The sequence below is a fragment of the Stomoxys calcitrans genome, chromosome 1, assembly GCF_963082655.1.
Source record: "Stomoxys calcitrans chromosome 1, idStoCalc2.1, whole genome shotgun sequence".
NCBI classification, from domain to species: Eukaryota; Metazoa; Arthropoda; class Insecta; order Diptera; family Muscidae; genus Stomoxys; species Stomoxys calcitrans.
The window spans coordinates 231,579,126-231,590,134 of NC_081552.1; the positions used below are offsets into that span (position 1 = coordinate 231,579,126).

Below are 11,009 nucleotides of genomic sequence, written 5' to 3' on the forward strand. Positions count from 1 at the left end.
ATACTGCGGCCTAGTCGCGAATGTCGAGTTTTACGCAGATACCTGCCATCACGGCCCAAACCTGCGAGGCCCAAGGGTGAATACAATGTGTCTACCAACGCCCCCACATGCGGTAACCCACACATGAGTACCAATTTGATCCGAGACATGTTCACCTCCTTGGTTAGGAGCAAAGCACTACCTAAAACTCCATTCGATATATAGGTCACGGCACCCGGTTGAAAACGCAACTCTACGCCGAGCTTATGCTCTACCCGCGATTTGGGTACAAATCACAGCCACCACGTTGCTCCCCACTGGGGCCGTACCATTGTCAGGCTGGAACCAAAGTTCCAGGGGCTCCTGACACCCGTGGTACCAGATTAAAGTCTCCGGTCAGACTTCGTACCCTTAAAAGACTACTACCAGTTGAACTCCAAACAGTTCCGGACTGGTCACCTGGATGAGAAAAATCGCCCTAAGCCGACCTCAAGCCAGCATACAAAAGCATGGACGATATACACAAACAGGACACGGCAGGCCTCACGGGCTACGCCACATATATCAGCATACACATGGGACTTTACAATCAAGGCGGCCACCCTCACGGGTGACCGAACACAACCACAACACCTAAGGGAACTAACAATGGGGAAACAACGCTGCACCAACATGGGCAAGGCAGGTGCCAGGCCATGTCATGCGCAGCACCAAATCACACAGTCGCCCCAGCACAGCAACACCTCGTTATGGATAACTAGCGTGTATTTATCCCTCCACTAAGTCTAGTCCGCCTCCTAAGAAATACTTCCCGGGAAAAGGTGGCCAGCCATGCAACAGTCGTCTCGTCCTCAAGGGCCCTACTCAAATCCCACACCGCCTCGCTAATCCCCATCGCGCCTAAATCTCTAATGTCTACATAGTACGGCCATTCTGTCAGTACATGCCTCCAGTCCTCAGGTCTCCCACAGTCTCACAAATCAGTCGCGGACAAATTCCTCTGATGCAAAAATGCATTAAAGAAACCATGTCCCGTCAGTATAAAGCTCAGACTTAGGCCGATGCAAAAGTCCGGGCGGTCTCGTACGAACGTCGTGTCACGAATAAATTCGTAAGTCACCCGACCATTGTCACTGTTCGTCCATCTAGTCCTCCACCTATCATCAAGACGCTCCAAAAGGAGTGCCTTGAGCCGCCTAATATCCCCATCTGCAAGCTCCGAAGCGGTGAGTCAATCCTCACGCACTAATGGAATTCCCTTTTTCACACTATACAGAATGGCCATTATAATTCACGAGTAAATCAAGCGGGGGCGCGCCAAGCAATACCTGCAGTGCATCTGTCGAAACAGTCCTGCACACAGGCAAGCAAGCCAGCATTGCCACCCTCTGACATGAGAGGATCTTCTTTCGTCCTATAACAGTCGCAGCAATTCCGTGCCATACAGGCGCTCCATAAGTTGCGCAAGCAAAAAAATAGACCACCATATACCACTAAGACCCCAATCGCTTCTCAGAACACACTTAACCATACCGGCTACTCCAGTCATCTTCTCCTTCACCCGATCCAAATGGACCAGGAAACCCATTCTCTCCGAAACAGTCACTCCCAGATATTTGACGAGTGCTACATTCCTGATGCTAGCTCTACCAGATCGAATCGTGGGTGGACGATTTCGCGACAAGATGCCCTTGAGCAACATTGTCACGGTTTTGTCCTCCGCGACGTCAACACCAACACGATCGCTCCATTCGCGCACAATGCCCATGGCAAGCTCACCGCGAGTTTCCAGATGTTTTTTTTCCCCCACCCACTATGACATCCAAAGATTTAAGACAAATGTCAATAAGCACTACATCCTTTTCCCCCCTCTAATTCCTAATTTCCTTTCGCCAACGCAATGCAGTGGGGACATCATAGGGGACCTTCCCTTCGTGTTGGCTGACAGAAAAAAAAAAAAGTTTTCACCCGATCGTCTTTAAATTTGGTGTAGGCATGTTTTTCGGCCTAGAGGCGAAGCCTATTGAAATTGGAAAAAATCGGTCCAGATTTAGATATAGCTTCCATATATATGGTCGTCCGATTTGCCATAATAATACAATAAAATAGACATTTGTTAACCGGTTCAGTCTGGAATCTCTTTCAACCAGGATGAGCAGGTCATCCGTATATGCGCTGATTTTGAAGGACTCAGCGAGACGTCCCAGCAGGGGATCCATCATGGAGCACAGAGGGACCCCTGAGGGCAGCCACGCTGAATATCCTTCCAAACCGTATCGCTAGCACTGCGGCCTACTCATTATAAATGTTGTCACCAATCCAAATAATGCATCCGTCCGTCCGTCGGTCGAAATCACGATAGCGGTCGAACGCGTATAGCTAGCCGCTTGAAATTTTGCAAAGATACTTACTAATGATGTAGGGCGCTGGAGATTGCCAATGGGCCATATCGGTTCAAATTTAGATATAGCTCCCGTATAAACCGATCCCCCGATTTGACTTCTTGAGCCCTTAGAATCCGCAATTTTCATCCGATTGAAACTTGGTATAAAGACTTGTGTTAAGACTTTCAACATCCATGGCAAGTATGATCCGAATCGGTCTATAAACAGATATAGCCCCCATATAAACTGATCCCCGGATTTGACTTCTTGAGCCCTTAAAAGCTTAAATTTTCATCCGATTTGGCTGAAATTTGGAATAAAGGCTTAAGTTATGACTTTCAACATCCATGCCAAGTATTATCTGAATCGGTCTATAAACAGATATAGCCCCCATATATAACGATCCCCGGATTTGACTTCTTGAGTCCTTAAAAGCCTCAATTTTCATCCGATTGGGTCGAAATTAGGAACAAGGACTTGTGTTAAGACTTTCAACATCCATGGCAAGTATGATCCGAATCGGTCTATAAACAAGTATAGCCCCCACATAAACTGATCCCCTGATTTGACTTTATGAGACCTTAGAAGCCTCAATATTCACCCGATTTGGCTGAAATTTGGAACATAGCCTTGACTTATGACTTCAAATATCCACTCTAAGTATGATCCGCATCCGTCTGTAAACGGATTAGCCCCATATATATAATGATCCCCGGATTTGACTTCTTGAGCCCTTAAAAGCCTCAATTTTTATACGATTGCGCTGAAATTTGGAACAAAGACTTGTGTTCTGACTTTCAACATCCATGCCAAGTATGATCCGAATCGGTCTATAAGCAAGTATAGCCTCCACGTAAACTGATCCCCGGATTTGATTTCTTGAGCTCTTAAAAGCCTCAATTTTCATCCGAGTTGGCTGAAATTTGGAACATAGACTTAAGTTGTGACTTCCAATATCCACTGCAAGTATTATCCGAGTCGATCTATAAATAGATACAGCCCCCATATAAACCGATCCCCGGATTTGACTTCTTCAGCCCTTAGAAGCCTAAATTTTCAGCTGATTTGGCTGAAATTTTGGTCCAACCCCGGATCTTATGACTTACAACATTAGTGCCAAGTTATATCCGAATCTGTGATATAGGGCACCCTATGTACCCATAACCCGATATGACTTCTTGAGGCCAAAATAAATCATATACAAACTCAGTTAATAAGGGTACATTGTTAGGGGAAGTCATGGTGGTGGGTACCCAAGATTCGGCCAAACTTAACACGCTTTTACTTTTTGAGGTTATTTTTTATACCCACCACCATAGGTTCGTATTGACGGTCTGAGTCGATCTAGTCCTTGTCCGTCCGTCCGTCTGTCGAAATCACTATAGCGGTAGAACGCGTAAAGCTAGCCGCTTAAAATTTTGCACAGATACTTAATGTTTGTGTAGGTCATCGAGGATGGCAAATGGGGCATATTGATTCAGATTTAGATATAGCTCCCATATAAACCGACCTCCTGATTTGACTTCTTGAGCCCCTAGAAGCCACAATTTTTGTCCGATTTAGCTAAAATTTTGCAGGTAGTGATCTGTTATGGCATCTAACAACTGTGCTAAGTACGCTCGAAATCGGTGTATAACCTGATATAGCTCCCATATAATCTGATCTCCCAATTTGACTTCTTGAGCCCCTGGAAGCCACAATTTTTGTCCGATTTGTCTAAAATTTTGGAGATAGTGATATGTTATGACTTCTTATAACTGTGCCAAGTACGGTCCAAATCGGTCAAGAAACTAATATAGCTCCCATACAAACCGGTCTGCCGATTTGACTTCATGAGTCTTTGGGTCTTGACTTCTAGAGCTTCTAAAGGGCGCAATTATTATCCGATTTGGCGGAAATTTCGCATGAAGTGTTCTGGTATGACTTTCAACAACTGTGCCAAGTATAGTCTAAATGACTCCATAACGTGATATAGCCGCCATATAAACCGATCTACCGATTAGACTTCTTGAGCCTCTAGAGGGCGCAATTCCTATTCAATTTGGCTGAAATTTTGCACGAAGTGTTTCGTTATGACTTTCAACAACGGCACTAAGTATGGTTTAAATCGGTTTATAACCTGATATAGCTGTCTATATGTCTATATGGCTGAAATATAAACCGATCTCCCGATAAGACTTCTTGGGCTTATAGAGGTCGCAATTTTTATCCAATATGGTTCAAATTTTGGATATGTCGTTTTGGTATGACTTCCAAAAACTGTTCCAAGTATGGTCTAAATCGGTATATAACCTGATATAGCTGCCATATAAACCGATCTCCCAGTTTGACTTTTTGAGCCTCTGGAGGGCGCAATTCTTACACGATTTGCCTGAAATTTTGGTGGTGCTTTTCTAAGACTGGTGTTTTTCTATTTGAAAATTTCATTCAAAGAACTTGAAAAATGCGATCCATGGTGGAGGGTATACAAGATGCGGCCCGTCCGAACTTAGCAAGCTTTCGCTTGTTTAAGCATAATTTAGTATTGCTATGATGTCTCTTCAACTTTGAGCTTTGGCTTCTTTTTTTACCTTCTCCTTTTTTTGTTTTGCTAATTTTTCATATTATCCTATTTCGAATTATCGCCTATTTTCCAAAACTATGCCTATGTAGACCTTTTTCTCATAAGTCACGCTCTTACGGATACTAGGTCAGTATGTCACTACGATAGGGATTTTGTTTTTACAATGTACACCTGAAGTGGTGGCAGACGAAAAAACAATACTAAGACAAGTTATCACAACTTATGGATACTAGTGGAAACAAGTGGATAACAATTGTAAGAGAGTGAGAGTCAGAGAAAGAGTGGAGGAACAAAGAGAGAAAACTAAATGAGAAATAAATTGATGTTGGAATAAAAATATTCACAAACAACGCGTAAATAGTACAACTTAAAAAAAAATTTTAAGTTAAGAGAGACTCATAGACAAAGGTAAATAAGAGAGAGAGAGAGCGAGAGTGTTTATTTGTATATATAGAAAGATTTTGGAAATGTAAACAAAATAAAACGAACATTTTTTATTAGCTGAGAGTACATGTGCTGCTATTTTTTTTGTTTGTTTTATCAAAAATAGTGAAGAGTTAAATGAAGTTATGAATTTTTGGTCTGTAACAAAGTTGCACATGATGATGATACTTTGAACTTAGAGTGGAGAGCAAAGAGATTTAATTAAAGTATATATAATATTTATATATATATAGAGAGAGAGAGGAGATAAAGAGTATAGTGATAAATAGCAAATATTTACTTATTTAAAGTTTAGTAGGGTGTAATGGATGCTTTTGGTATTTAATGTATATGGAGAGGTGTGTGTGTGTGTGTTTGTGTGTGGATAAGTTCGTGTGGGTTATGTGGATTCTGTGGTGTTTGCGAGTAGATGTATAATAACAAAGCATATTTTTAGGGGTATGTTTTTATGTTTGGGCAAAAGATACACTTGAAAAAATTCTTTTATTTTTTTTTTCAATTAGAGAGAATAGATACACTTGAAAAAATTATTATTTTTTTCAATTTGAGAGATGTAGGTTGAATTATGGAAATTTATAACTAAACTTGAAAGTACTATTTTTAGTACATAGAAGGGGGATAATAAATCAGTTAGGGGATTTTTTTTTTGGTAGTATTTTTCAAAGAGCAAGTGAAGTTCCTATTCTTTTGTTTGTAGCTATACTGTGCTGTTTTGTGGTTGGTTTTCGTGCTTTTTATGTTTTTTGTCATACTTTGTCTATGGGAATAGAGGAAAGCGTATATATATTTTGGTCTTTTTTGAATGAGGTGTTTCAATTGTTAATGTTGTCTAAAGGTTTTTTTTTTCTTCATTTTGAGTATTGTGGTATTATTCTTGTTGTGGTTTTGTGACATTTGCTTTCTCTTGTGGGGGGGTGGGTTTTAAATATATATTATTGTTCGTTAGGTTGATTGGTTGGTTGATTGATTGGCAACAGAAGGAGTATGAATTAAGATTCGGCTGTTGATACAGAAATCTATTTTATTCCATTTTGTTTGGTTTTGTTTTCTTTTTCGTTTTTTTTTTTTTGTTTTTATTTAACATCATCACTAATGGGAGTTTGGGGAAAAACATCATTAGATTGTTGTTGTTGTTTTTTTGTTTGTTTGCATTCTTTTGAATTTGTACATTGTAGTTTTGGTTATTTTTTTTTACAGTGTACATATTTGTTAAGTATCACAAAACGCAACCCTTATTATGGTATAGGGGCTTGTTTTCGTTTCGGTTTGTCTTAAGGTTTGCGTTTGTCTATTTTGCTTGTTCTTTTTATCATCGCTGTTGGCTTTTTTGAAACACTTGGCCGGGGAGGGGGCCAAGTGAAAAGTGTAGTACTCGTAGTGGTGGCAAAAGTAGAAGAAGAAGAATGAAGAAGAAGAAGAAGGAAAAGGCTTTTTTCTCCAACAGAAACTCAAGGGGTTGAGGGGGAGAGAGAGGATGCTATTACAAATATTTCATTTGATTACAATGCTATTTAGGTGGTATTTCACTTTTGTATATATCTATGTATTTATTATATATGTATTGTTTTTTTTTAATTTTTTTTTTTTCAAAAAAACGGAAAAAAGTTCCTAAACTGAATAAGGGGTTGGCAAAAATTCTTTGTTTAGTTTTGTATTAGAAAAATAAGTAAAACTTAGGCATGAAGACAAAAAAAAAACAAGTGTACTGAATTTTTAAAAATTTTTTTTTGAATTTTCTAATTCTTATATCAGGCATTAAAAAAAACTATGAATGCAATTAAATTTTGTCGAGATTCTGTAAGGCAGGCTTGGTTTAGGGGTTAAGGGTAAAGGTAAACTTTGGATTTTTTTTTAGAGGGCTTAATACGAAGGTCTTTGTGAGGAGTTAAATGCTGGTGGATAAAAAACTTTGACAAATTTTAAAATTCCCAGTTAAAAGGCTATCCTAGGTTCTAGTGTTCAGAGTAGCTGTGAGTTCTTAGTTGGAAATCTGCTTTGTCTGTCTTTGTGTCTACTATGGGTTTTTGGTTTTTTTTTTGGGATATTTTAAAAAATTGTCAAAGTTTTCTTTTTCAAATAGTTTCTTTTCGTAAAACTTTAGAAAAAAATCAAATCATTGTTTTGCGCTTTACTTTTTGTGTGTGTTCGCTCTATATTTTTGGTATATAAGTATTTTTGTGGTTCCTTTTTCTTAGCGTTTTCGCCTTAAAATCATCCTGGTGTTATCTTTGTTTTTTTTTTTTCTCTGCTTTAGAGTAATCATTTTCAATGTTTTTTTTTGGGGAAGCTGTTACATAACTCGCTAAATTAAGTAGTTGTTAAATTTCTTTGTTTTATTTTTTCATGGGGGAATAAGGAGTTTTTTTCTCAAAAATTTATATAGAAAGGGAAAACCAAAAAAATTCTCAATTTAAATTAACCAGAAAATAAAAACAAAAAAAAATATTTTAGTTTAGCCATAATTCAAACTAAAGGGGTTAAACAATCAATAAATATTATGTCAATGTAAGACTACAGATAATCCTCAGCATACATACCTTGTAACAAAGAACAGCTTAACAAAACTATGGCCAGGGTAACGCCCAGGCCATAGGGCAATCTCAGGTGTTCCATGATGCCCCAAATCCTGGTTATGCCTTACTTACAGCAATTTTCCAAAAGAAAAAAACTCAAAGCCAGCTCTTCATTTTCATACAGCAAAGATTCTCCAAAAGGCAAAGGAAATTGATTTTTCCTATATTTGCAATTTTTTTTTTTGTTTTATTTGGCAGCAGGGGGCTACGCCTTGATTTTCTTTTGTCGCTCAGCAGCTTACTAGGAAAACTGGTTACTTGACCTTTATATACATATATATGAAATTTAAAAAAAAATATATATATGCTTTCTTTGCTAACAAATTTTCATTTTATTATTTTCCATAAAAAAAAAACACTATTTAACACTTTTTTTCTTTCATTTAATTCAATTTCATTGAATTTTTTCCATTTCTAGCTTCATTAATTATTACCTTCTGGATTTTTCTCTATATACACATAATATTTTCTTTGTATCACTTCTCAGAAAAAAAAACTATAGCTCTTGTCAATTCTCCTTAGCTTGATTTTAACTACGTGTTCATTCTTGGGTGCGGATGTTAAAACTGAATGTGAAAAAATCTATGTCCTGTTTATTTGGTCCGTCTGGTGTTGTAACCAGGATTCTGGATAATGGAATGGATGCTGCAACATCTTTCTCTTTGTGTATTGAGGCGCATGACTCAAAAATCAATTGCTTGGCTCTTTTATGTTATGTCTCCCTCTTCCATTATTTTTTCTTCCTCTCTGCATTATTTTGTAAACAATTTGTTTTGTTTACCTACAACAAAGCACGTTTTTCTATTGCAACAGCTGTTTTTTGTTGTCACGCTTTGCAAAACAATAACAAGTTATCGCTTTATTCAGGGTATATTTGATGTGGCTAGTGCGCATGTACCATTTTTGGGGGCTGTTTGCATTTTTGACAGCATGCATTTGTTCTTAAAAACGCCTAAAAGTATACTTCAATTTATTTGTCATAGTCATTTTTAATATAGCATAGCCACAAACCTTGTAGCATACTTACATGTAGTTGGCAACGCAATTACTTGTACTAAATTTATTGCTGCAGTCGCTTTAACGTTATTTTACCTTAAAAGTTGTAGCTAGCTAGTTTTTGGTAAACTAAATCTGAAGGATAATGGGCAACAAGCTATTTTTTTTTGTACTAAATTTGTTGCTGCAGTTGCTCTACTTTGTATTACCTTAAAAATTGCACCAACTAGTTTTTGGTAAACTAAATGTAAAGGATAATGGACAGTAAGAGAGGCACAAATAGTGGAATGCAAATGTTTCAAATGCAAATTTTGCCCATGAACATTCCACTAAGGAACCGGGGCAAACTTCTCAAATATCAATGAGAGCAGTCCGATTCAAGTTTAAGCTCATTGATAAGAGGCCTCTTTTTTTATAGTCGAGTCTGAGCGGCGTACCGCAGTGCGACACCTCTTGGGAGAGAAGTTTTACATGGCATAGTACCTCACAAATGTTGAAAGCATTAGGAGGGGAAAACCACCGTTGATGATCTCGCCAGAATTCGAATAGGGATTGCAAATAGGTCATATCGGTTCAGATTTATATGTAGCCCCCATATAAACCGATTTGGCTAAAATTTAGAACAAAGACTTGAGTTACGTCTTCTAATATCCATGCCAAGTACAATCCGAATCGGTCTATAAATAGATCTAGTCCCCATATAAACCGATCCCCGGATTTGACTTCTTGGGCCCTTAGAAGCCTCAATTTTCATCCGATTTGGCTGAAATTTGAAACAAAGTCTTGAGTTAAGACTTTTAATATCCGTGTGAAGTATGATCCGAATCGGTCTATAAACAGATCTAGTCCCCATATAAACCGATCCTCGGATTTGACTTCTTGAGCCCTTAGAAGCCTCAATTTTCATCCGATTTGGCTGAAATTTGAAAAAAAGTTTTGAGTTATGACTTTCGATATCCCTGCCAAGTATGATCCAAATCGGTCTATAGACAGATATAGCCCCCATATAAACCGATCCCCGGATTTGGCTTCTTTACCTTTTAGAAGCCTGAATTTTCAGCTGATTTGGCTGAAATTTGGAACAAAGACTTGGGTTATGACTTTGAATATCCCTGCCAAGTATGATCTGAATCGGTCTATAAATAGATATAGCCCCCATATAAACCGATCCCCGTACTTGACTTCTTGAGCCCTTAGAAGCCTCAATTTTCATCCGATTTGTCTGAAATTTGAAACAAAGACTTGCGTTATGACTTTCAATATCCTTGCCAAGTTTGATTTGAATCGGTCGGTAAACAGATATAGCCCTCATATAAACCGATCCCCGGATTTGACTTCTTGAGCCCCTAGAAGCTTCAATTTTCAGCCGATTTGGTTGAAATTTGAAACAAAGACTTGCGTTATGACTTTCAACATTCATGCCAAGTATGATCCGAATCGGTCTATAAACAGATATAGCCCTCATATAAACCGATCCCCGGATTTGACTTCTTGAGCCCTTAGAAGCCTCAATTTTCATCCGATTTGGTTGAAATTTGGAACAAAGAGTTGAATCACGACTTCCAACACCACAGCTAAGTATGATCCGAATCGGTCTATAAACAGATATAGCCCCCATATAAACCAATCCCCGGATTTGGCTTCTTCAGCTTTTAGAAGCCTGAATTTTCACCTGATTTGGCTGAAATTTGGAACAAAGACTTGGGTTATGACTTTCAAAATCCCTGCCAAGTATGATCTGAATCGGTCTAAATACAGATATAGCCCCTTATAAACCGATCCCCGGATTTGACTTCTTGAGCCCTTAGAAGCCTCAATTTTCATCCGATTTGTCTGAAATTTGAAACAAAGACTTGTGTTATGACTTTCAATATCCTTGCCAAGTATGATTCGAATCGGTCTATAAACAGATATAGCCCCCATATAAACCGATCCCCGGATTTGACTTCTTGAGCCCTTAGAAGCCTCAATTTTCATCCAATTTGGTTGAAAATTGGAACAAAGAGTTGAGTTACGACTTCCAACACCACAGCCAAGTTTGATTTGAATCGATCGTTAAACAGATATAGC

General features: G+C 38.5%; 1 protein-coding gene across 1 annotated transcript in view; it reads right to left on the reverse strand.

Annotated features, from left to right (window-relative positions):
* LOC106093382 (acetylcholine receptor subunit beta-like 1) overlaps positions 1–8,513 on the reverse strand; it is a 36,541-nt gene extending 28,028 nt beyond the window's left edge. Inside the window, exons 1-2 of the mRNA XM_059364005.1 lie at positions 8,378–8,513; positions 7,908–8,206 (exon numbers count right to left, since the gene is read on the reverse strand). Coding sequence (XP_059219988.1) covers positions 7,908–7,983 — 76 coding nt within the window. The 5' untranslated portion in view covers positions 7,984–8,206; positions 8,378–8,513. The remainder of the gene's footprint in view (positions 1–7,907; positions 8,207–8,377) is intronic.
* Positions 8,514–11,009: the final 2,496 nt, after the last annotated feature.